The following is a 27,780-nucleotide window of genomic DNA, read 5'->3' on the forward strand; positions in this document are numbered from 1 at the left end:
GGAAGCTTGTTTGCCCTTGTTTTTTCCACAGATGAGGACAAAAAGATGGTCTGACTGGCGAAAAGGAGCTGTAGTCTCCAGATATAGCCGAAGAGTTTCCCCCACGTCCAAAGGATGGACAGAATTTTCATCTTGAGATTTGAACGTGGGTAGGACAATTTCCTGGTTGACATGGAATACCGACATTACTTTCGGATTGGAGCCAAGCATCGGAACCAATACTACCCGATCAGGGAAAAACGTAAGGAATGGTTCCTTGTAACCCAAGGCACCGAGTTCAGAAACCCGTTTGGCCGAAGTAATAGCCACCAGAAAGGCTGTTTTCATGGAGATGTTTTTAAGGAAGAATGGATCCTTCTGATTCAAGGTGAGTGAGGAAAGAAACTCCAAGACCGTAGGAAGATCCCACTTAGGGAACCTGGGCTTTCTAGGAGGTCTTAACCTAGTAGCGCCTCTGAAGAACTGGCGAACCAGGGAGTGTTTCGCCCATGCAGTCCCAGTGAAGGCCGAAATGGCTGAAATTTGGACCCGAAGGGAACTTACTGCCAATGACAGGTCCAGACCGGACTGGAGGAAGCCCAAAATATCCTGGATTCCTGGGTCAGAGACAGAGCTAGATCTGCTATCCACATAATCCTTAAACTTGGACCAGATTTTTTCATAGACCTTGTTCGTGCCGGGTCTTCTGGCACTCATCATTGTAGCGATTGCCTCGTTTGGACAACCGAGCGCTTTCAATCTTTCCCTCTCAACAGCCATGCCATGAGATGAAGCTGTGCTGGGCAGGGGTGAAGAATAGGCCCTTGGGACAGAAGGTCCGGCCTGACTGGCAGAGGTATCGGGTCCCGACAGCTCAGCTGGAGCAACAGAGGAAACCACGGTCTCTTTGGCCAGAAGGGAAGAATCGCTATGATCTGCACTCTCTCTGTCCTGAGTCTGTGAAGAAACTTGAAGATGACTGGCACTGGAGGAAACGCATAGGCCGTTTGAAAATTCCAATGATCCGTCAGGGCGTCTACCCCGTAGGCCTGGGGATAACGCCACCTCGTGTAGAATCTCTCCAGTTTGGCATTGCTTGGAGATGCGAACAGATCTACCTCTGGATGGTAACCTAGAGACATGACCCATATGAAGGTCTCTGGATGGAGTGACCACTCGTTGTTGTCCAGAGCAGACCTCGAGAGGAAGTCTGCCTGGACGTTCTGGGCACCCGGAAGATAGGCGGCTGACAAGTTGGACAGATGTCTTTGAGCCCAATCCATAATAGGTTTCACTTCTTTCAGAAGAGAAGGACTGCGGGTGCCCCCTTGTCTCTTGATGTAGGCGACGGCTGTCGTATTGTCCAGTCTTAGGAGGACCGAGGCATCGGTCGCCAGATGCTGAAAGGCCTGGAGAGCACAGAACGCTGCCCGAAGCTCCAGCACATTCGAGACCACCCCGTATGTAGGGAAGTCCCATCTGCCCTGGGCCACCTCCGTCAGGCAATGCGCTCCCCATCCCGTCCTGCTGGCGTCCGAGGTCATGACCAACCAGGACGCTGGAACGATTGAATGGCAGTTTAAAAGATTCTTTCGCTGAAGCCACCAGGTTAGGCCGTCCTTCATGGACGTAGTTATCCGAATGAGGACTTCTGGATTCTCGAAATTCCATTGTTGGAGGAATCCCATCTGAAAGGGCCTCATCTTCCACTGTGCCCACTTCACCATGGGAGCCGTGGAAACCATGGTCCCAATTATCTTCATGCACTGGGATGCCCGGAGATGAGAGGCTGATAACGCCGGACGAATCCTGTTGCGAATTGTCGGAATCTTCTCTAATGGAAGGGAGATAGTGCCTCTGGAAGTGTTGAAGAGGGCCCCTAGGAAGACCAACGACTTCGTGGGTTCCAGATGACTTTTTTCCAAATTCAGGAGCCACCCGAACTCTTGAAGGGTGGAAATTACTTGAGATCTGTGAAGCAGAATTTGATCCTGATGTTCTGACAGAAGGAGCAAGTCGTCCAAGTAATGGTAAAGACGAATCCCTTTTGCTCTGATCAGGGCTACTACAGCCAGTAAGATTTTGGAAAAGATTCGAGGTGATGTGGTAAGCCCGAAAGGGAGACAGGTAAATTGAAGATGCACCTGACCCACTGCGAATCGGAGAAATTTTTGCATTTCTGCTGCGACTGGGACGTGAAAGTAGGCATCTTTCAAGTCTATGGATATCATCCAATCCTCTGGCTGTACCACTTGCCGAATTGTAAAAAGTGTTTCCATCCTGAACCTCTCTTTCTTGATGAAGGTGTTTAGGTGTGTTAGGTCTATAACCGGCCTCCAAGAGCCGCTTTTCTTCAAGACCATGAAGAGCGGAGAGTAGATGCCTTGGAACCGTTCCTCGGTTGGGACAGGCACTGCTGCACCCTGGGCAACCAGGGATTCTACATATGTAAGAAGAGTTGACTTCTTCTCTTCTGAACGGGGTAAGGCCGTAGGAATGAAGCGAAGAATGGGGCTTCTGTCGAAAATCCACACATGTCCGTGTGATACGGTTCTGACGGCCCATTGATCTTCGATCGAGGCTGCCCAGACGTGCGCAAACTGAAGCAAGCGTGCGCCTACCCGCACCGTCTGGACAGGTTCGATGTCAAAAAGACTTCGTCGCCTCTCGGCTTGCTGAAGATTTTCCTTTGGAGAACTTCTGCCCTGTAGACTGAGGGCGCTTCCAGTTCTTCCTGAACTCACGACCGGGCCTGTAAAAACGGGCCTCTCTGGCACGATCAGGATTTTGTCTGTTTTGAGGTCTTCTCTGATCTATCAACCGGCGATCCTGGGGAAGGAAACCAGATTTACCACCAGTGGCACGGGTAATAGCACTGTCCAGTTTATTACCAAAGAGGGAGGAACCCTCAAAGGGAATTTTGCACCAGGCCTGCTTAGAGGCAGGGTCGGCCAACCAGGGGCGCAACCACAAGGCGCGTTTGGCCGTGACAGAGGACAGCATGACCCGCGCCGCCAAGCGGATTATATCAATGGATGCCTCACCCAAGAAAGCCGTTGCCAGTCTCAACTCCTGAATGGCTGAACTCCTGGCCACCTCTTCGGAGACAGTCTGAAGTGTAGCCTCCACGCTGTCTACCCAGACTTCCATTGCCTTGGATGTGGCTGCCAAAGCCAGAGCCGGCTTACACGCCATACCTGCGGAGAGATAAATCTTCTTAAGATCTGTGTCAATCCGCCTGTCAAGAGCGTCTTTGAATGAGACTGAGTCTTCCAATGGTAAGGTTACGTGTTTCACCAACCTCATCAAGGCCGCATCCACCGTGGGAGCGGAGTCTAGATGTTTCACCTTATCATCCTTAAAGGGATACATTCTGGAGACCTTAGATGACAAAGAGTTTCTCTTTTCAACTCCCTGCCACTCGTCTGTAATAATTTCTCCCAATTCCCCTAGGAGGGGAAAATGGGAACGCTCTTTTTTGAGGTGTTTGAAGTATTTCTTCTGTTTAGCTGGGGACTCAGCTGGATCTTCCCATTTTAATGCCTCCTTAACCGCCTTAACTAGCGGTGGGACCATAGCAAGTTCAAAACCTACATTCTGGTCTGCCAAATCATCTTCACTGTCTGTAGAATCTTCTGACAGACGACTTGGTTGTGAAGTACCTGGCTCCACTTCATCCCTTGGGAGGAAACCAGGAGCCTCTGAAGAGTGACCCGAAAGCCTGCTCGAATCCCAATCTCTAAGGGATTCTTTTACAATCCGCCTGACCATAGCCTCCACTGGTTGTGCAGTGTCTTGCTTTTCCCTCAAAACCCTGGAATAACAGGTATCACATAGGGATCTATCCTCAGGGATATGGGCTCGACAGCCCCAGCATGATTTCCCTGAACTTCGGTCAGAATGGCGGGATTGCCGCGGAGCGACTGAACTGGAAGTGTGCTCATGTCGTTTAGACCTGGAGCTAGACCTATGACCAGACTTTGATGAAGAATGCCGATGGGCTGAAGGAGAACGATCCTTTGATCCAGAAATAGGGCGTTGGTCAGACCTAAAAAGGGCTAAATAGGGAAAGAAAAACACACTTAGGCTCCATTCCACCAGCCAACGCAAGCAGGTAAGGGTTAAGAAAACTAGCTCACCTGTTGCGCAGGGACTGGCCACCGGGGGGTGGTGAAGCATCCATTTGCAGATAGAAGCAAAAGCCTGCACAGGAAGAAAGTAAGCATACATGTACTGACTTTCGTCTCCACACCAACCCTTTTACCCCAAATGGCACCTGGATCAAAGCATGACTCACCGCTGAAGAGCAGAGAAACAGCACGGGGAAGCCACCGCAACGCCCGCAGACATCCCATTGTAAACAGGAATGACAGCTGCTTAAATCTCCCGGGCGCCGCAAAGCCACGCCCCAAACGACGCAATATCGTCATAGGAGATCGGGAGCGATGCGCGCGCATGCGCAGACGATACCAGGGCCAAGCCTCATCCTGGACAACCAATTGAAGGTCCAGCGAGGCAGGGGGAGGAGCCTAAGCGACGATCTGGAACGCAGGAGCGCTCCACCGCACAAACAGGAAATACAATGAAACCAAAAGAAAGTTTTATACTTTACCACCATGACGATAAACGAACAGTCTCAGGCCTGGATGAATTCATGCGTGTGTGACAGGGCACCAGGGCCTATCCGCTCAATAGCAAGGACGTATTGGCCATCAATGCAGCCCACCTCTCATTCAGGATTTACGGCATCTTCAGCATTTTAAAATAATATTGCCCGGGTCCACCCGATAAATATCGAGATTGCTGGACATAAAACAGGAGGCATCTGACATCAACAAGGTCCACACGCCACCAGCTCGCCTGAAACCGATAGACGTCCTATAAGGTAAGACTTCCTTCTCGCAGGAGGAGGACGAAAAAGGAACACGGCTCCTGGTAAGGAGCAAAGATTTATGGGAGTGGGGTCCTATAGGGTAGGAGAGGAGGCGGAGCCTACCCATACGTGTGCTGCCATGGAGTCTTTCAGGAAACTTTATATTATATTATGTGTAATTTCCTTTATGCATGCATTATTTTATTTTATTTTTTATATTATTGTAGCAAACTATTTTATATTGTGCATTTTCCTTTATACTTGCATTATTTTTATATATTCTTGTAGCAAACTTTATATTATATTATGTGTATTTTCCTTTATGCTTGCATTATTCTGTGTGATTCCATTATACATGCATTATTTCCATATATTATTGCGGTGAACTTTATAATATAGTCTACATTTGGAGAATTTAACCTGTGCATGCTTTTTAAATGTATTGTACTTGGCCTGTTCAATAATAAAAAAAAAAACTGCAAAACTTCTAAGTTGATGGTTTATTTTTAAATGATAATTTTTGTAATTTATTTTTGTTGAAACAAAAAATAAAAACAAAAAAAAAAAAACAATTGCAACCAATTAGATACTTTATTTCTCTTTATAATACTTTTATTATTTTTAAAAATACTTCTCTTTTTTTTTTAGTTTTTCCTTTTTTTTAGTTTTTCCTTTTTTTTAGTTTTTCCTTTTTTTTACATCATGTTTATGGGTGTAATTTACTAAATACACAGACTTCTTGTGATCCAAGCTGATATTTGCATAATATAAAAGAAGGGAATGTGTACTTTTGTACGTATTTTCTTGTTTGTATACCGATAGAAGAGAAATAAAGATAATTATAATAATAATAATAATAATAAAAGCAACAACAACAGTAGCAAAGAATTCGTTTCTTTCCCTTTATAATACTTCTATTTTTTTTTTTTTTTTTAATAATACAAAATATTTCTATTATTATTGTTTTCTTTTTATTAATGAATGTGAAAATATAACAAACGAGCAAAAAGTATAAATTAAAAAAAAAATGCTAAACCTCTGAGCTGATGGTTTTATTTTTAAATGATAATTTTTGTAATTTATTTTTGTTGAAACAAAAAATAAAAACAAAAAAAAAAACAATTGCAACCAATTAGATACTTTATTTCTCTTTATAATACTTTTATCATTTTTAAAAATACTTCTCTTTTTTTTTTAGTTTTTCCTTTTTTTTTAGTTTTTCCTTTTTTTTACATCATGTTTATGGGTGTAATTTACTAAATACACATCTTCTTGTGATCCAAGCTGATATTTGCATAATATAATAGAAGGGAATGTGTACTTTTGTACGAATTTTCTTGTTTGTATACCGATAGAAGAGAAATAAAGATAATTATAATAATAATAATAAAAGCAACAACAACAGTAGCAAAGAATTTGTTTCTTTCCCTTTATAATACTTCTATTTTTTTTTTTTAATAATACAAAATATTTCTATTATTATTGTTTTCTTTTTATTAATGAATGTGAAAATATAACAAACGAGCAAAAAGTATAAATTAAAAAAAAAATGCTAAACCTCTGAGCTGATGGTTTTATTTTTAAATGATAATTTTTGTCATTTATTTTTGTTAAAATAAAAAAAAAAATGCAACCAATGAGATACTTTATTTCTCTTTATAATACTTTTATTTTTATTTTTTTAAATAATACTTCTTTTTTTTTCAGTTTTCTTTTTTTTACATCATGTTTATGGGTGTAATTTGCTATCATTTACTAAATACACATCTTCTTGTGATCCAAGCTGATGTTTGTATAATATAATAGAAGGGAATGTGTACTTTTGTATGAATTTTCTTGTTTGTATACCGATAAAAGAGAAATAAAGATAATAATAATAATAAAAGCAACAACAACAGTAGCAATCAATTAGTTTCTTTCCCTTTATAATTCTTCTATTTTTTTTTTAAATACGTAATATTTCTATTATTATTGTTTTCTTTTTATTAATGAATGTGAAAATATAACAAATGAGCAAAAAGTATAAATTAAAAAAAAAAATGCTAAACCTCTGAGCTGATGGTTTTATTTTTAAATGATAATTTTTGTAATTTATTTTTGTTAAAATTAAAAAAAATGCAACCAATTAGATATTTTATTTCTCTTTATAATACTTTTATTTTTATTTTGTTAAATAATACTTCTTTTTTTTTTTCAGTTTTCTTTTTTTTACATCATGTTTATGGGTGTAATTTGCTATCATTTACTAAATACACATCTTCTTGTGATCCAAGCTGATGTTTGTATAATATAATAGAAGGGAATGTGTACTTTTGTATGAATTTCCTTGTTTGTATACCGATAATAGAGAAATAATAATAATAAAAACAACAGTAGCAACCAATTAGTTTCTTTCCCTTTATAATACGAAATATTTCTATTATTATTGTTTTCTTTTTATTAATGAATGTGAAAATATAACAAATGAGCAAAAAGTATAAATTAAAAAAAAAAATGCTAAACCTCTGAGCTGATGGTTTTATTTTTAAATGATCATTTTTGTAATTTATTTTTGTTAAAATAAAAAAAATAAAAAATTGCAACCAATGAGATACTTTTATTTCTCTTTATAATACTTTTATTTTTATTTTTTTAAATAATACTTCTTTTTTTTTTTTTTCAGTTTTCCTTTTTTTTTTTTACTTCAGGTTTATGTGTGTAATTCGCTATCATTTACTAAATACACACCTTGTGATCTAAGCTGATGTTTGCATAATATAATAGGAAGGAATGTGTACTTTTGTATGAATTTGCCTGGCATGGCCAAAAATGTTTTTCTCTCCCACAATTAGGCAACATTAACAGGTCTTGTCCCTCCCCCAACTGGCGATTGGACAAGAAAAGGCAAAGAAACATGTGATGAGCGCATTACTCTGTCTCTCTCCTAGCAGCCCACTTACATTGCAGTGCTACTGATTGGCTCTTTGTGCTGCTTCTCCCTCTCCCAGTCTGAGCTCTGTGGTACAGGCATTACAAGCGGCTGATGCCAGGTCACATTCAAGTACTTACACTGGTTACATTTGATATAACAAAATAAATTTATTGATGCAATGATTAATAATTACATTATTACATTATTCATTTTTTTCCCAGAACATTGGAAATGATGGATTATGTCATAATTAACTGGAAACTGCAGCATATGACATCACAGACAGACAAAAACACCCCAATATACTGTACAGTATATAGTGACCGTGTGCTACTTCCTATGTAACCTTATATCTATACATTAAATAGGTGCAAAAAATATTCAAATAATAATAATTGGCAGCCCACATAGTAACAATGTATAAAAAGATAAATGTGTAAATCAAACTAGATAAAACCTTAGCCGGTATCTCTATATACAATCCTGAGTAATCAATGGACCAATCCCTACTCCGGGTTCAATCCCACCACCTACTGGAATGGAGTTCTAGATGTCTGTTTAAAGCAGGGCCCTCCAAACTACGGCCCGGGGGCCACATCTGGCTCACAATGAAATTGTATCCACCCCCAGCTCTGAAATGATTGGGGGGGGGGGGTGTCTGGTATGAAGGTGGGCTCTAATGTGATTGGAAGGCTTTTGATGTAATGTGGGGTTTTTCATGGAGGACTTCTGATAAGATGTGGGACCTTTAACTTGAAGGGAGGACTTCTGATGTATTGGGTGGGCTTTTGAAGTGATGGGGGACCCCTGATGTGAAGGGAGACTTCTAATGGAATGAGGAGTACTGATGTGATGTGGGACTTTTGATGTTGTGGGGGGACTTCTGACATGGTGTGGGACCTCTTATGTGATGGGGGACCTCCGGCTTCAAGGAAGGACTTCTAATGTGATGGGGGGGGACCTCTAATGTGATGGAGGACTTCTGATGTGATGGGGGGGACCTCTGATGTTATGGGGAACCTCTGATGTTAAAGGAGGACTTCTGGTGTGAAGGAGAACATCTGATGTGAAGGGAGGACTTCTGATGTGAAGGGGGGACTTCTGATAAAGTGGGGGACCTCTGATGTGAAGGGGGTACTTCTGATGTGAAGGGGGGACTTCTGATAAAGTGGGGGACTTCTGATGTGAAGGGAGGAAATTCTAATGAAATGGGGGGTTCTGATGTAATGTGGGACCTCTGATGTTAGGGGGGGGGGGGCTCTAATGTCTAATGTTAAAGGAGGACTTCTGGTGTGAAGGGGGACTTCTGGTGTGAAGGGGGGACTTCTGGTGTGAAGGGGGGACTTCTGCTGTGAAGGAGGGACTTCTGCTGTGAAGGGGGGGGGGGGGGGACTTCTGATGTGAAGGGAGGAAATTCTAATGAAATGGGGGTTCTGATGTAATGTGGGACCTCTGATGTTAGGGGGGGGGGGCTCTAATGTTAAAGGAGGACTTCTGGTGTGAAGGGGGGACTTCTGATAAGGTGGGGGACTTCTGATGTGAAGGGAGGAAATTCTAATGAAATGGGGGGTTCTGATGTAATGTGGGACCTCTGATGTTGGGGGGGGGGGCTCTAATGTTAAAGGAGGACTTCTGGTGTGAAGGAGAACATCTGATGTGAAGGGAGGACTTCTGATGTGAAGGGGGGACTTCTGATAAAGTGGGGGACTTCTGATGTGAAGGGGGGACTTCTGATAAAGTGGGGTACTTCTGATGTGAAGGGGGGACTTCTGATAAAGTGGGGGACTTCTGATGTGAAGGGAGGAAATTCTAATGAAATGGGGGGTTCTGATGTAATGTGGGACCTCTGATGTTAGGGGGGGGGGGCTCTAATGTCTAATGTTAAAGGAGGACTTCTGGTGTGAAGGGGGACTTCTGGTGTGAAGGGGGGACTTCTGCTGTGAAGGAGGGACTTCTGCTGTGAAGGGGGGGGGACTTCTGATGTGAAGGGAGGAAATTCTAATGAAATGGGGGTTCTGATGTAATGTGGGACCTCTGATGTTAGGGGGGGGGGCTCTAATGTTAAAGGAGGACTTCTGGTGTGAAGGGGGGACTTCTGGTGTGAAGGGAGGGCTTCTGATATGAAGGGAGGACTTCTGATAAGGTGGGGGACTTCTGATGTGAAGGGAGGAAATTCTAATGAAATGGGGGGTTCTGATGTAATGTGTGACCTCTGATGTTAGGGGGGGGGCTCTAATGTTAAAGGAGGACTTCTGGTGTGAAGGGGGGGACTTCTGGTGTGAAGGGGGGGGACTTCTGATGTGAAGGGAGGAAATTCTAATGAAATGGGGGTTCTGATGTAATGTGGGACCTCTGATGTTGGGGGGGGGGGGCTCTAATGTTAAAGGAGGACTTCTGGTGTGAAGGGAGGACTTCTGATGTGAAGGGAGGACTTCTGATAAGGTGGAGGACTTCTGATGTGAAGGGAGGAAATTCTAATGAAATGGGGGGTTCTGATGTAATGTGGGACCTCTGATGTTGGGGGGGGGGGCTCTAATGTTAAAGGAGGACTTCTGGTGTGAAGGGGGGACTTCTGATGTGAAGGGAGGAAATTCTAATGAAATGGGGGGTTCTGATGTAATGTGGGACCTCTGATGTTAGGGGGGGGGGCTCTAATGTTAAAGGAGGACTTCTGGTGTGAAGGGAGGACTTCTGATAAGGTGGGGGACTTCTGATGTGAAGGGAGGAAATTCTAATGAAAAGGGGGATTCTGATGTAATGTGGGACCTCTGATGTTAGGGGGGGGGGCTCTAATGTTAAAGGAGGACTTCTGGTGTGAAGGGAGGACTTCTGATAAGGTGGGGGACTTCTGATGTGAAGGGAGGAAATTCTAATGAAATGGGGGGTTCTGATGTAATGTGGGACCTCTGAGGTTAGGGGGGGCTCTAATGTTAAAGGAGGACTTCTGGTGTGAAGGGAGGACTTCTGATGTGAAGGGAGGACTTCTGATAAGGTGGGGGACTTCTGATGTGAAGGGAGGAAATTCTAATGAAATGGGGGGTTCTGATGTAATGTGGGACCTCTGATGTTAGGGGGGGGGGCTCTAATGTCTAATGTTAAAGGAGGACTTCTGGTGTGAAGGGGGACTTCTGGTGTGAAGGGGGGACTTCTGGTGTGAAGGGGGGACTTCTGCTGTGAAGGAGGGACTTCTGCTGTGAAGGGGGGGGGACTTCTGATGTGAAGGGAGGAAATTCTAATGAAATGGGGGTTCTGATGTAATGTGGGACCTCTGATGTTAGGGGGGGGGGCTCTAATGTTAAAGGAGGACTTCTGGTGTGAAGGGGGGACTTCTGATAAGGTGGGGGACTTCTGATGTGAAGGGAGGAAATTCTAATGAAATGGGGGGTTCTGATGTAATGTGGGACCTCTGATGTTGGGGGGGGGGCTCTAATGTTAAAGGAGGACTTCTGGTGTGAAGGAGAACATCTGATGTGAAGGGAGGACTTCTGATGTGAAGGGGGGACTTCTGATAAAGTGGGGGACTTCTGATGTGAAGGGAGGAAATTCTAAAGAAATGGGGGGTTCTGATGTAATGTGGGACCTCTGATGTTAGGGGGGGGGCTCTAATGTCTAATGTTAAAGGAGGACTTCTGGTGTGAAGGGGGACTTCTGGTGTGAAGGGGGGACTTCTGGTGTGAAGGGGGGACTTCTGCTGTGAAGGGGGGGGGGGACTTCTGATGTGAAGGGAGGAAATTCTAATGAAATGGGGGTTCTGATGTAATGTGGGACCTCTGATGTTAGGGGGGGGGGCTCTAATGTTAAAGGAGGACTTCTGGTGTGAAGGGGGGACTTCTGGTGTGAAGGGAGGGCTTCTGATATGAAGGGAGGACTTCTGATAAGGTGGGGGACTTCTGATGTGAAGGGAGGAAATTCTAATGAAATGGGGGGTTCTGATGTAATGTGGGACCTCTGATGTTAGGGGGGGGGCTCTAATGTTAAAGGAGGACTTCTGGTGTGAAGGGGGGGACTTCTGGTGTGAAGGGGGGGGGGACTTCTGATGTGAAGGGAGGAAATTCTAATGAAATGGGGGTTCTGATGTAATGTGGGACCTCTGATGTTGGGGGGGGGGGCTCTAATGTTAAAGGAGGACTTCTGGTGTGAAGGGAGGACTTCTGATAAGGTGGGGGACTTCTGATGTGAAGGGAGGAAATTCTAATGAAATGGGGGGTTCTGATGTAATGTGGGACCTCTGATGTTGGGGGGGGGGGGGGCTCTAATGTTAAAGGAGGACTTCTGATGTGAAGGGGGGACTTCTGATGTGAAGGGAGGAAATTCTAATGAAATGGGGGGTTCTGATGTAATGTGGGACCTCTGATGTTAGGGGGGGGGGCTCTAATGTTAAAGGAGGACTTCTGGTGTGAAGGGAGGACTTCTGATGTGAAGGGAGGACTTCTGATAAGGTGGGGGACTTCTGATGTGAAGGGAGGAAATTCTAATGAAATGGGGGGTTCTGATGTAATGTGGGACCTCTGATATTAGGGGGGGGGGGGGGCTCTAATGTTAAAGGAGGACTTCTGATGTGAAGGGAGGAAATTCTAACTAAATAGGGGCTTCTGATGTGATGGTGGTCCTCTGACATGAAGGGACGACTTCTGATGTGAAGGTGGGACTTCTGATAAGATGGAGGACTTCTGATGTAAAGGGAGAACTTCTAATGTAGTGGTGACTTCTGATGTGAAGGTGGGACCTCTGATGTGATGGTGGACTTCTGATGTGATGGGGGACCTCTGATGTAAAGGGAGAACTTCTAATGTAGTGGTGACTTCTGATGTGAAGGTGGGACCTCTGATGTGATGGGGGACCTCTGATGTGATGGGGGACCTCTGATGTGATGGTGGACCTCTGATGTGATGGTGGACTTCTGATGTGAAGTTATTCCTTAGACTGCGTTCATTCATTTACAAAACTGATTTTTTTCAGCCAGTGAATATTTGTAAAAAATACACCGTGGCCCTCATACTAAAAAGTTTGGAGACCCCTGAATTAAAGGTGAGTCAAAAGGGACTTTAGATGCTTCGGATGACCCAAAGTCTGTAGTTTATCCCAACGTCACATGGTAGTCACAGGAACAAGAAATGCTTTGGTGCCCTGCCGGGTCTCAACTTTAAGGCAAATGGTGATTGGATAAAAATTGCAATCTGGATCAGTCTGATCTCACATGGATACTTTGAATGCAATCTCAGATATTATCACCTCAAGGTTGAAGGCACGCTATCACCGTCTAGTGACTTTTATATTATTTATCTATAATCCATTGAAAGGATAATAATTCTTTGATATTGGTTTTAAAGTAACTCTGTAGCCCAAATATTTTTGTTCTACATGTGGAACGATCAAAATCCCAATCAGGTTTTTTTTTTTTTTGGAGGTGAGGCAATTGGACTCAAGTCAGGAGGATTAATTGGTTGAGCCCAGCAGCTTGAGCTCTCCACAAAGCAGAGGACCTCTAAAAACAAATCCAGATTGAGAAATCCACAATGTACGGGAGCCAAAAAGAGAGCCAACTGATCACCTCAAAAGTACAAAATTAATTTGATATTATCACAAGTAACATAAAAATCTCCCCTCACCAGGGCCACAAAAGTTACAAAAATACAAAAAATAAATGTAGAAAATTTTGGTAAAAACCGAAAAGAGAGAGTGATAATAATTTTCTAAATAGGAAATATTGGTTTCAAATTACCAGAATGACCACCAGGGGGCATAAGGCCCACATTTAAAACTCAAAGCTGGTATCCAATTGTGCAGAAAAGGGTATAAATAAAATTATTAAAAGGACCTACAATGACGGAAGACTTTAATCTTATGGCTTTTAGATTTAAAAAAAAAAAAAAAAAAAAAGATATAACTAAAAAACAATCTAAAAGCAATTGTTTTTTTTTTTTTGTGTGCGTGTGTGTATTATGTGGAGATTTCCCTTACTTCCTATGCCTGAGGCACAACAGGAATTAAGAAAAATTGCTCCGTAGTGAGTGAAATTCCTTCTTAAATAGTAGACATGTGAGGTTAATTTTGTTCCGAAATTCGGTCAAATTTTTCGTTATTCAGGTGCCGAATTTACAATAGTAACCAATTCAAACAAATCCAAAATAACGAAATTAAATTTGGCCAAAATTCAAATTTGAATTAAATTTGAAATCCTAAACAAAAATACAGAAATAGACTAAAATAGAATAATAATAAAAAAAACGGAGTAGAATAGAAAAAAAATAGAATAGAATAAAAAAAGAATAGAATACAGTAAAACAGAACAGAATAGAATAGAAAATAAAAAAAAAAACAGAATAAAAAAAGAATATAAAATAAAGGAAAATAATATGAAAGAACAGAAAATAATAGAATAGAAAAAGAATAGATTAGAAAATTTAAAAAAATAAATGAAATAGAAAATAAAAATAAAATGGAATATAAAATAAGGGAATGGAATAGAATAGAAAATAAAAGAATAGAGAATAAAAAAAAATAGAAGAGAAAAAAAAGGGAATATAATGGAATAGAAAAGAACAGAATAGAATATAATTTTAAGTAACTGAATAGAAAAGAAAATAATTAGAATAGATTAGACCAAAATAGAATAGAAAAGAACAGAATAAAATAGAAAAAAGATAGAATAGAAAAGAATAAATAGATAAATAGAAAAAATAGAATAGTATGAAATAAAATAGAATATACCTGTCTTCCAAAATTAGAATTTTCGAATAGAATACATTTTAATTTGAATAGAATAGATTCAAATAGAATAGAAAAGCATAGAATAAAAATGAATAGAATAAAAAAACAATAGAATATAATAAAATAGAAAGAATAAAACCATCTTTTGAAATTCTAATTTGGAATAGAATAAATTTAAATTAGAACACATTAGAATAGAATAGAAAATAAGAGAACAGAATAGAAAAGAAAAGAGACTAGAAAAACAAAGAAAAAAAATATGCTAAAAAAAAAAAAAAACACAATAGAATTCATTAGAAAGAATAAAACCATCTTTTGAAATTCTAATTTGGAATAGAATACATTTAAATTGGAACGGATTAGAGTAGAAAATAGAAGAACAGAATGGAAAAGAATAGAAAATAAGAGAATAGAAAAAAACAAAGAAAAAATATACTAAAAAAAAAATAGAATAGAATTCAATAGAATAGAATAAAATAGAAAGAATAAAACCATCTTTTGAAATTCTAATTTGGAATAGAATAAATTTAAATTAGAACAGATTGGAATAGAAAAGAAAATAAGAGAACAGAACAGAAAAGAATAGAAAATAAGAGAATAAAAAAAAACAAAGAAAAAAATATACTTAAAAAAACCCAATAAAATAGAATTAAATAGAATAGAATTAAATAGAATAAAACCATCTTTTGAAATTCTAATTTGGAATAGAATAAATTTAAATTAGAACAGATTAGAATAGAAAAGAAAAAAACAGAAAATAAGAGAATAGAATAGAAAATAAGAGAATAGGATAGCATAGAAAATAATAGAATAGAAAAAAACAAATAGAATAGAATGTAACCGTCTTCCAAAATTCTAATTTTGAATACAATAAATTCAAGTGCCAATTTAAATTGAATTTGATTTGAATTTTCCGAATTCGGAAAATTCTAGTAGAATTTGAAGACAAATAAATGAATATTAACAAATTCTGCAAAGGATTTAAATTAATTTAACAGATTTAACTAAAATAAATTATTTAAATAACAAATCGAAACGAAACAAAATTCATTTTTTCCATTCTGCACATGTCTATAAACCGTGGTGACGGGAACAGGTTTCCTTCTGTGAGTCGGAAGATTTATTCTTCTCTCTGCACCCCTTTGAGAGAGACAGTCTGAAGGAAAGCAGTTACCGCTTTGGAAAGCCAAGACGGCTCAGCAAACCCGGCATCATGGACGCACCCTGCGTGAAATGTTTCTTTGCTAAATCATACAAATCTTATTTTTCTGGTAATACAATCATTAACTGCTTGCCGACCAGCCGTCGTAGTTTTCTACTTATGATGTTTTTTTTTTACATATAGGAGAGCAGTGTCAGAATTGGCCCAGACTGGAAGTGGGTAAAATAAGGCCATCAAAAGGCAATTGTTGGCTATCCAAGGGTTTGTGTCCATTGTTTCAGACACATGTATGTTTATATTGCTGTAACCTGTTCCAAAAATATATGAGGTCCCCCGGACTGAAGAAATGAGACGTAACAATCTGGTTGTATTCACAGTCTGAGTAGACAACTCTAATGGGATTGAAGTCAGAGACCTTCGGTGGGGCCACCGGCAGAACCCCCAACTTGTCGAGACAAAGGCCAACAAAAGCGTCCTCGAGACGGATCCATCTAATAGTTGGGAAGACTCGGATGATCTTACTTGCCAGGTCACCAGAGAACACGTAGCCAGTCCCGGAGCAGAACAACGGATAACTCTCCTCCGGGTATTCTTCAGGGGGAACGTACCACTTGCTATCCAGATTCCGAATAGGCATTCCATTGATCATTAAATATCCTGTAAAAAAGTTCAGTCTTGGAGGCCCATCTGGTTTCAGAACTCGGTAGACTAAATGTTCGGTGTTGACGAACATGTCGCTGTCCGTTTTCATGACGTACGAGGCGTTCGGGCAATATGTGGAAATCCAGTTTAACCCATTGATGACCTTTGTGGTCAGGTTATAGTAGGTGTCCAAATAGTCCTGTTGAATGATGTCATGGAACATCTGGCTTTCTTCAACAAGAGGCTTCTGTTTATCGTCATTCCACTTCTGTTCCTTGCCTATGAAAAACAGCCGTAGTACCCTGACGCCAGGTAGGAAGTCCTCTCTTCCCCATGTCTTCCTGATGGCCTGCCGAGCTTCCTTCCGCCACACTTCCACAGTAATGAGTAGAATAAGGAATGGAGCGCTGTCTTTACATTTATCAGGCTCATTGATGACATAGTCATATGTATAAACTCTCTTCTGAGGATCTTTGCTTGGATTTGTCTCCATTGAAGCATTTGTAATCAAAAGAGGCATAGGGGAGGTGTGAATCTTGTAGGTGTGAACCCTGGCAGGCAGATTGGCCAAGACGTTCTGTATTTGTATGGTGGATATCACCAGTTTCCCAGGGAGCCACCTTATGTAACTGAAGATGAGAACCATCAACGTAAAGAGGACCATGGCCAGAAACAAGAGGCGGACGATCCCCCGCTTGGTGCTGGAAAAGCAGAGGAGCCGCGTCAAGGAAAACATGATGGAATATTCACAGGGGCTTCATATTTTTTTTTAAATTTCAGCTTAATATTGGTTTGCGTTTTGCTGCAGGTGTCCACGCATCTTCACTTCTTGGAGCAGTGTTCTAAAAAGAAATCAAACAAGAAAGGAAAAATGTGAAACCAAAGGGAAAAATATATGTAAAACACCTACCGAACCACCAATACCAGATATAGTCATGCCTGCAGCATCATGAATTTGGCACTGTGATGTGAGTCACTTTGGTTGGGGGGCTTGTGGAACCCAGATTGCTTTAGGGAGGTTGGGAGACTCCTTGTCCAGCTTCCGTAGCCCTTCTTATTTGTAAGTCACCCTGTGTCTATTAGGGGCACAGGGTGACCAAGAACCCCAGTTGGGTCTTGTAAGAGAACGTTTGCTGTGCAAAGACGTGTTCCCATCAGAAACCTGACAATCGCCAATGCGCATGCGCGAACTCGCGCAACCGCGCACGCACGTTCGCGAATAGACATTGGTGCCAAAAGGACTATTTAAACCCAGCCCTTACACTGCTCCAGTGCTGCTTTGTCTTCAGCCTTGGATACCTGTTACCCGTTTACCTGCATCTGTTCCTAGTTCCAGACCCGGCTTGTCCTGATGATTCTCTGCTCTCCACCTGCACCGACCTTGGCTTGTCCTGTGACCTCTCTTCCTGTCTGCTCCTACTGGCTTCTACGTTACCGATTGGCTCCTAACCCGGCTTGTCCTACCACGCTTCTGTCATTCCCAGATCCGTCCATCCTGCCCAGGAAGCTCTTCCTGTTACCCAGGAACTCCTGCTTCCAGCACCTGCTGCCTGCTCAACACCCTGCTCATCGGACTTCCCTTGCGACCCTCACCAGTAGCCATCGTCTGCTTCAAGCAAACCTCCAGGCGCTCGTGCTACTCTACACTCCGGTGCCCCCTGTCTGCACTATCAGGGGTCCCGAGTCGGAGGCGCAAGAGAGGCCTTCCTAACAGTGTCAGGCTCATCTCCAGGTACGTGATAGGTCTGCACTAATCAGACTCGCTGTACAACCACACCGGACTCATCCTTTCATGTTACCCCTGGTTATCCTGGGTTCTATATGTGTGGTTTGTGTTCGGGGAGTGAAGGGGCTCTTTCACTTGGGACAGTAATATTTCTGAACAGTGTCCCTCAGGAAATATAAAAAGATATATTGCAGATTGCTAAGATATTGCATAAAGTTTTTTCATAGACCCTTGCTAGTGGGGTGGGGGTTTGTTATTGTTGAATACCTGCATTCCATTGTTCTATTGTTCATGTCTGCCTTGAGTAAGCTTATTATGGGATGTGTATGTTTGTGTGGAATGGCTAAAGGGGAGGGGTTGTCAGAGTGTATATCTCCTTGTGCATTGTGTTTCAATAAACAGTTTGATGCTGGTTCGACTCCAAAACTTGTACTGTCGAGTTCTTGGGGTAACTATAGCCAGATTCACGGATCTCGGGTTCCAGAGCTTAGGAAGCAGGTTCTTGGCGGAGATACCCAGACAGGGTGACCGGATCCCGTCACAGGCACCTCCTTCCCATCCCATCCCAAAATGTCCATACTGTTGGCCCATGGGGGCCTGCACAGCTCCTTCTGCCGCTCCACTTGGGCTGCACAGTGTGGATTTGGCATGAAAGTGGACAGGTTAGTATAGGCGCTAGCATGCTGTTTATACAGAGATAGGTGCAACAATCATTCTCATATATTATACTGTGATTTGCAATTCTGCCACTAGGTGGTAGTGTTTAATGCTTGTATAATGCAATTTTTTTCCTAGTGAAACTATATGATTATGATGTAATTTCCTGTTAGCATGCTGTTTATCCACTTCCCGATCACGACCCCGATTCGCCTTTTCTACTGCGGCAGGGTGGCTCTCCTGCGCAAACCGACGTAGGTCTACGTCGGTCGCGCGTGGGAAGCTAGGGGGTGAGCCAGCACCGCCGCCGCAGCGATCGTTCCCCGCTGAGAGAGAAGAACGGTCGGCTGTTGTAAACACAGCCGACCGTTCTTCTTCTCCCTGCAATGACCATAGAGAGCCTGTGATCCTTCTATATAGTATCACATGTCTCTATGCTCATTTCATAAGCCAACCCCCCCCCCCCACAGTTAGAATCACTTCCATATGGTCACATTTAACCCCTTGATCACCCATAGTGTTAACCCTTTCCCTGCCAATGTCATTAGTACAGTAACAGTACATATTTTTAGCACTGATTACTGTAGTAATGTCACTGGTCCCCCCCAGAAGCGTCAAAAATGTCAGTTAGGGGTCCGATCTGTCCGCTGCATTGTCGCAGTCCCGCAAAAAAAAAAATAAAAAAATAAAAAAAAAATAAAAAATAAAAAAAACAATAAAAATGACATAAATCTTTCCCGTAGTTAGTAGACGCAATAACTTTTGCGCAAACCAATCAAAACACGCTCATTGCAATTGATTTTTTTTACCAAAAATATGTAGCAGAAAACAAGTTGGCCTAAAATGTAAAAAAATTTTGATTTTTACATTTTTTTAAAAAAAATATGTGATATAGCATTATGTGAAAAATATTGTTTTTTTTTTTTTTTTTCCATAATTGTCGCTCTTTTTTTGTTTACAGCGCAAAAGATATAAATCGCACAGGTGATTAAATACCACCAAAAGAAAGCTCTATTTGTGGGAAAAAAAGGACGTAAATTTTATTTGGGTGCAGCGTCACACGACCGCGCAATTGCCAGTTAAAGTAACGCAGTGCCGAATGGCAAAATAGGGCCTGGTCATTAAGGGGGGGGGGGATCCTTCCGGTCTTAAAGTGGTTAAACAGACATAGGTGCAACAACCATTCTCATATTATACTGTGATTTGTAATTCTGCCACTAGGTGGTGGTGTTTAATGCTCACATAATGTAATGTTCTTCCCAGTGGAACTACATGGTTTTGATGTAATTTCCTGTCTCTCTTGTTTTTATTAACCAGTTCTGGAAAAAAATATATATATATATTTCTCACATTCTGCTATATAACATTTAAAAAAAAATGTAAAAATCAAAAAATTTCATCCTTTTAGGCCAATTTGTATTCTGCTACATATTTTTGGTTTGGCTGTGTTTACATCAGCTGTCTGTCTTCCTCCCTCTGCAGCAGGAGATTGTGAGTGACCGGCAGCCATCGGAGCCACCGGTCACACGCGCTGGCTCCCCAGGGAACGAGCGGGGAAGGGAGCACGCCACCGGCGGCGCACACTCGCCCCCCACAGGTGGCTGAGCGAGTGACGTACCCTTACATCACTTTGCCCAGCAGCGGCTGCCTGCTGCAGTATATCTGCGGTGGGCGGTCGCTATGTGGTTAAAAGGCAAAATAGAAGGTCCATAACATAGGTTTCCCACGCAGGGGTTCTTTTCCGGTCAATACATGACAAACAGAAAATGCTAGCCCACCTGGCTCTTCAACCTTCATTATAAGAGCTGTGTGCACCTGAGCACACACCGTGCTGGTCTTTCACAAAACCCGGACACAGGGTTAGAGATTCCGTCCCACCCAAGACACTATGGAATCTCCCAACTACAGAGACCCATCCAGGAATACCAAAACCTGGAGAAAGCTGCAAAAGCAGTTTTCTCCACTCCAAAGCTACACTCTGTAGTCCTGCACTGAGCCAATGTGAATATTTTTACAGTGACAGCGTCTCATCCTGTCACAATGGTTATCATCAGGGGCGGCCCGTCCATTGGGGGCGCAGGGGCCCCCTATCCATGCGTCCGGCCCCCTAATCTACAGGCAGGGCGCCGGACGCATGGATTCCAATGGGGTTTTGTTTTTTTTTAAACACATGATTGGAGCCAGAGGCTCTACTAGGCTTAAAAAAAAGGGTGGGCTCGGGGTGCAGAGCAGTTGTGTGACAATAGCGAATGAATATTCACTATTGTCACACGGATTCCCCTCCTGGCCAATCAGGAAACGGTCCTGAGACCCGTTTCCCAATTGGCTGAATGGAGAAGCCATGTTATTGGCCAAGGAGGAGGAGGGAGGAGACGTAGGGGAAGCCCGACCCACGGAGGAGACTGAGGGGGAAGCCGCCGCCTGCCAGTCCAAGGTGAGTAAGCCGGCGACCCGGGGGGGGGGGGGTATGGTGTGCGAGCTGGAGCTGGTGTGGTCAGGAAGGGGGGTATGGTGTGCGAGCTAGAGCTGGTGTGGTCAGGAAGGGGGGGTATGGTGTGCGAGCTGAAGCTGGTGTGGTCAGGAAGGGGGGGTATGGTGTGCGAACTGGAGCTGGTGTGGTCAGGAAGGGGGGGTATGGTGTGCGAACTGGAGCTGGTGTGGTCAGGAAGGGGGCTATGGTGTGCGAACTGGAGCTGGTGTGGTCAGGAAGGGGGGGGGTATGGTGTGGTCCCTCTGCCGCCCCATGAAGCACCAGCCGCCACTGGTTACGATGTAACTTCTTATCACTATGCTCCTGTTGTTCTTGGAAAAACAAAGATGGCTCCCCCATGTGTCCAGCACCATCTTGGCTGGTAAGAGTCATATCTGCAGCAGCTTTCCAATGCAGAGTTTGCAGTGATACCTATTAGCTCCCCTTGGGCTGCACAGTGTGAATCTGGCATGAGTGTGAACAGGTGAGTATACAGTAAATGTTAGCATGCCGTTTTTTTATATATAGGTGCAACAACCATTCCCATATATTATACTGTGATTAGTAGTTCTGCCACTAGATGGTAGTGTTTAATGCTTGCATAAAGTAATGTCTCTCTTAGTTGAACTATATGAATATAATATAATTTCCTGTCTCTATATTCCCGTTGTTTCCAATAAAAGGGCTCAGCCATGTGTCCAGTAACATCTCGGCAGGTAGGAGTCATATATCTGTGGCAGCTTTCCAATGTAGAGTTTGCAGTGGTAGCTGTTTAGCTCTCCTTGGGCTGCACAGTGTGGATCTGGCATGAGCGTGGACAGGTGAGTATAAAAGTGTTAGCATGCTGTTTATACAGAGATAGGTGCAACAACCATTCCCATATATTATACTGTGATTTGTAATTCTGCCACTAGGTGGTAGTGTTTAATGCTTGCATGTAATGTTCTTCCCAGTTGAACTACATGGTTATAATGTAATTTCCTGTCTCTATGCTCCTGTTGTTTCCAATAAAACAAGAAGGGCCATTTGTCCAGCAACATCTTGACCATTGAGAGTCATATCTGCAGCAGCTTTCCAACAATGAGACTTTCAGAAAGGAAGTGGGAAATTGGAAGAATAGCATTCAGGATAATCATCCAATATGATCTCTTAGTAATGGGTAAGTCATCTACTCACCTGGAGCTGCAAGTCTTGCTCAGCATATTAGAATTATTCCAAAACTGAGAATGGGTGGCATTGGCAGGAAGTCCCTTGGAGATACCACCAAGGTTTCCATGTGAGGAGGTAAAGGGAGGACCACACAAATGCTCCCTCTCTGCTCTCTCCCGGTGTGCAGGGCTGTCTTAATGCATGGGCACTCCTAGGTGCATGGGGCCCCCTAATAATTTTGCATTACATCATACTTGCCAACTGTCCCGAATTTCCCGGGACAGCCACGCTTTTTACTAAGCTGTCCCGGGATGGCCGTGTCCAGGGCAGCATCCAAGAACCTGTACTGTGCCCTCCTGATCCTAGTATTCTGCCCTCCTGACTCTCCCTATACTGTGCTCCCCCCCCCCATACTGTGCCCTCCTGATACTAGTATTGTGCCCACCTGACTCTCCCTGTGCTGTGCCCCCCCCCATACTGTGCCCTCCTGATCCTAGTATTGTGCCCTCCTGATCCTAGTATTGTGCTCTCCAGACTCTCCCTGTGCTGTGCCCCCCCCCCCCCCATACTGTGCCCTCCTGATCCTAGTATTCTGCCCTCCTGACTCTCCCTGTGCTGTGCCCCCCCCCCCCATTGTGTGCCCTCCGGATCCTAGTATTTGTGCTCTCCAGACTCTCCCTGTGCTGTGCCCCCCCCTCCATACTGTGCCCTCCTGATCCTAGTATTGTGCCCTTCAGACTCTCCCTGTGCTGTGCCCCCCCCCCCATACTGTGCCCTTCTGATCCTAGTATTGTGCCCTCCTGACTCTCCCGGTGCTGTGCCCCCCCCCCCCCCATACTGTGTCTCCTCCTGATCCTAGTATTCTGCCCTCCTGACTCTCCCTGTGCTGTGCCCCTCTAATGCTAGTATTGTGGCCTCCTAAATCTCCCTGTGCTGTGCCCCCCCCTCCCATACTTTGCCCCCCTAATCCTAGTATTGTGCCCTCCTGACTCTCCCTGTGCTGTGTCCCCCCCCCCCCATACTGTGCCCTCCTGATCCTAGTATTGTGCCCTCCTGACTCTCCCTGTGCTGTGCCCCCCCCCCAAACTGTGCCCTTCTGATCCTAGTATTCTGCCCTCCTGACTCTCCCTGTGCTGTGCCTCCCCCCCACCCCTCCTACCATACTGTGTCCTCCTGATCCTAGTATTGTGCCTACCTGACTCTCCCGGTGCTGTGCCACCCCCCCCCCCCATAATGTGTCCTCCTGATCCTAGTATTCTGCCCTCCTGACTCTCCCTGTGCTGTGCCTCCCCCCCCCCCATACTGTGCCCTCCTGATCCTAGTATTGTGCCCTCCTGACTCTCCCTGCGCTGTGCCTCCCCCCCATACTGTGCCCTCCTGATCCTAGTATTGTGCCCTCCTGACTCTCCCTGTGCTGTGCCTCCCCCCCCCCCCCATACTGTGCCCTCCTGATCCTAGTATTGTGCCCTCCTGACTCTCCCTGCGCTGTGCCCCCCCCCCCCCACCATACTGTGCCCTTTGTGTTGATTAGTCTTTAATTTATGGCATGTTTTCTTATTGTTTAAAATCAAAGTATTCATACCCCCTTGAAATTTTCCACATTTTGTCATGTTACAGCCAGAAAAGTAAATGTATTTTATGTGATAGACCGACACAAAGTGGCCATAATTGTGAAGTGGAAGGAAAATGATAAATGATACAAATAAATCTGTGAAAAGTGTGGCTGCATTTGTATTCACCCCCCGGAGTCAATACTCTGTAGAACCGCCTTTCCCTGCAATTCCAGCAAAGCTTCGGATATTTGTTATAACCTAACCCTGTTTAACCTTCTCCACAACTTTATCCCTGACCTGTCTGGTGTGTTCCTTGGCCTTCATGATGCTGATTGTCCACTAAGGTTCTCTAACAAACCTCTGAGGGCTTCACAGAACAGCTGTGTTTGTACTGAGATTAAATGACACACAGGTGAACCCTATTAACTAATTAGGTGACTTCTGAAGGCAATTGGTTCCACTAGCATTTAGTTAGGGGTATCAGAGTAAAGGGGGCGAATACAAATGCCCCCCACACTTTTCACAGATTTATTTGTATTATTTATCATTTTCCTTCCACTTCACAATTATTTGCCACTTTGTGTCCGAGAATAGGTGCAGGTACTCCCTTCTTCTGAGTCACCCCTTGTCTCCACCCCCTACCCACCTCCGAGCGCTGTCATTTGGCTCCACCCTCTACCCACATCCCAGTACCCCCCCTTTTAGAGAATACAGAACCAAGTATCATGTTGTGCTTCTAGGTAATTTTATATAGAGTTTGTTAATAACTAGAAAAGCAGTAAAATAGATCCCCTGGAATGAGCAGCAATAGATCCCCCCGCAACAATAAATCTTCCCCTGCAACAATAGACCCCAACAACAATAGCCCCCCAGCAACAATAAATCCTTCCCTGCAACAATCGCCTCCCCCACCAATAAATCTTCCCCTGCAACAATAGACCCCCAGCAACAATAAATCCTCCCCTGCAAAAATTTCCTCCCCCACCAATAAATCCTCCCCTGCAACAATAGACCCCAACAACAATAGCCCCCCAGCAACAATAAATCCTTCCCTGCAACAATCGCCTCCCCCACCAATAAATCTTCCCCTGCAACAATAGACCCCCATCAACAATAAATCCTCCCCTGCAAAAATTTCCTCCCCCACCAATAAATCCTCCCCTGCAACAATAGACCCCAACAACAATAGCCCCCCAGCAACAATAAATCCTTCCCTGCAACAATCGCCTCCCCCACCAATAAATCCTCCCCTGCAACAATAGACCCCCAGCAACAATAAATCCTCCCCTACAACAATCGCCTCCCCCACCAATAAATCTTCCCCTGCAACAATCGCCTCCCCCACCAATAAATCTTCCCCTGCAACAATCGCCTCCACCACCAATAACTCCTCCCCTGCAACAATAGACCCCCTGCAACAATCGCCTCCCCCACCAATAAATCCTCCCCTGCAACAATCGCCTCCCCCACCAATAAATCCTCCCCAGCAACAATAATTCGTCCCCTGCAACAATCGCCTCCCCCACCAATAAATCTTCCCCTGCAACAATCGCCTCCCCACCAATAAATCTTCCCCTGCAACAATAGATTCACCCCAGCAACAATAGATCCCCCAGCAGCCAGCATCAATATGCCATTCAGCTCACCCCACTGACCCCAGCATCCCTTTGCCATTGCATATCTTCCGACTGGAGGTGCCGGAACTGCGTTCCCTTGTGTTCCCGCTGGAAAAAAAGCCCAGTATATATATATATATATATATATATATATATATATATATATATATATATATATATATATATATATGTGTGTGTTTAATTCTATCCACTAGTTATACTCTAATTCTTGAGAGTAGGTGCGTAAATTGGGGGAGGCTGGTAGGGGTCCCAGTGCATTACTTTGCCCGAAGGCCCACAATGCCATTAGGACGGCTCTGCCCCTGTGCACAGCTCCTCTTTGTATAAGTGAAATAAGTATTGGCTCTTGATACAACTTCCTCTACGGAAGAGAAGTAGACTCTGTGGTTATGTGGTTCTGTGATTATGTTCATTAACTCCATCTTACCCCCGCTACGGTCTGGCTGCTAACTGTTCAATAGGGCTTGAAGGTTATTGGCACTGATACAAATTACAGTGGCAGTATCAACTAGGGATGCACCGGTTCGATATTTGGATCGGATATCAGCGCCGATATGGCCATTTTAGATGGATCGGGTGATCGGTAACATTGACCGATCCACTGGCCGATCCGGTTTTTGCTTGGTAACAGCTCAGCCATACCTTTCTAGGTGCAGTAGCAGTATGGGATGGGAGCCGCTACTTCCTGTATAGGTCCGGCTCACAGGCAGAATGATATCAGATGCACTCCGCCTGTGAATGGAGGAGCCGTACACATTAAGCAGCAGCTTTGCTCTGTACTGCAGCCGCTTGCTTTGTGTGTAGCTCCGGATCGGTTCCGGTATCGGTGATTTCACAACGCCAGATATCGGTATCGGGTCCAAAAAAGTTGGATCGGTGCATCCCTAGTATCAACCTGATCAGCCCAAAGATTCTGGAGATATTCTGACCTCGGGGGTCACCTAGGTTAAGGCTGATTTAGGGTTAAATAGGAGGCAGGTTTGGGTCAGCTTTAGGGGTCAGCTTTAAGGGCTTGTTTACACTTGCGGCAGTGGTGGAGCTACCAGGGTAGCAAAGGTCGGACTTGTGTCCAGGACCTGGCGTTCCGCTAACCGTGGGGGACTCCAAGAAGGAGGCCTGCTGCAGGACACGTGAAAGGGTCCCACTGCGGGGTCATGGTAAAGAGCCGCTGGGCTCAGAGGGAAGGGCCTCGGGACTAGTGTGTCAAGGGGACCCTTCATGGTTTTTTGCACTGGGGCCCTGAAGGTTCTAGGTATGCCTCTGGCTTGCGGCATCCCTTGACACGTGGATCACTTCTCAGAGGGGTGGTAGAGGCTGACGCAAGTGTACACAAGCCCAGTGCATGCTGGTTCAGTGGTGGTTGTTTGTATGGTCGCTTAGTCGTGTACGACTCTTCGTGACCTCATGGACCGTGGTGCGCCAGTCTTTTCTGTCCTCCACTGCCTCCCGGAGCTTGCTTAACTTCATGTTCATTGTTTAGATGATGCTTTCTATCCATCTTGTTTTCTGTTGTCCTCAGTGCTTTAAGTGGGCCGGTATGCACTGGTACTCAGTACCGCCACTTCCAGATATGGCTCTTAAGCATACCGCCGCCTTAGTGTACCAGTACGCTCATTTTGGACATCTGTGCCCTCAATTGCCCCCCCAAGGATATTACCCACTCTAGAGCCAGACCAGTCACCACCAGTGAGTCCCCCTGCTCCGGATTCCCAGCCCAGGCCAGGGTGGGGGGGGGTGCTCTGTGGGGATCGGTGGGGGGGGGGCGAAAAAATTTATAGGCTATAATAGAGTACCGGCACCTCTTTTGGGCCACCTAACGCACTGGTTGTCCTCTTCTCCTTTTTCCTTCCATGTTTCCCAGCATCAGGGTCTTTTCCAATGCGTCCTCTCTTCGCATTAGGTGGCCAAAGTATTTGAGTTTCAGCTTCAGGATCTCTCCTTCAAGTGAATATTTAGAGTTGATTTCCTTCAGGATGAAAGAAGAAAATGGCCGCACACCACCACGGAATCCAATGAAGAAAAGTTCCTTGATTAACATAAGTGGTAGAAGGTACAGCAGGGTAAGACAGTAGACGCGTTTCACACGACTGCTATGTGCTTGTTCACTACCAGTAGTGTCCTACCCTGCTGTACCTTGTACCACCGTGGTGGTGTGCGGCCATTTTCTTCTTTCATGCTTCTCCTGGTGGCCAGCCGAGGTTCAGCACCCACCTTGAATCGTGGACTTGGACTAGCCTGAGCGGTGTTATCTCTCTTCATTGATTTCCTTCAGGATTGACTGGTTCGATCTTCTTTCCATCCTAGGGACCT

General features: G+C 44.0%; 1 protein-coding gene across 1 annotated transcript; it reads right to left on the reverse strand.

Moving 5' to 3' along the window:
* Positions 1-15,833: 15,833 nt before the first annotated feature.
* On the reverse strand, positions 15,834-17,112 carry LOC309568601 (beta-1,3-galactosyltransferase 2-like). Its single transcript, XM_082274305.1, has one exon. It carries the CDS (start codon positions 17,012-17,014, stop codon positions 15,914-15,916), a length of 1,101 nt encoding a protein of 366 aa, XP_082130431.1. The 5' UTR covers positions 17,015-17,112; the 3' UTR covers positions 15,834-15,913.
* Between the last annotated feature and the right edge of the window lie 10,668 nt (positions 17,113-27,780).

The sequence above is a fragment of the Pelophylax lessonae genome (assembly GCF_965119305.1).
Source record: "Pelophylax lessonae genome assembly, chromosome: 12".
In the NCBI taxonomy this organism is placed as follows: Eukaryota; Metazoa; Chordata; class Amphibia; order Anura; family Ranidae; genus Pelophylax; species Pelophylax lessonae.

Excerpts from the sequence above, each read along its gene's own strand:
- LOC309568601 (XM_082274305.1), bottom strand. The coding sequence starts at position 17,014 with ATGTTTTCCTTGACGCGGCTCCTCTGCTTTTCCAGCACCAAGCGGGGG.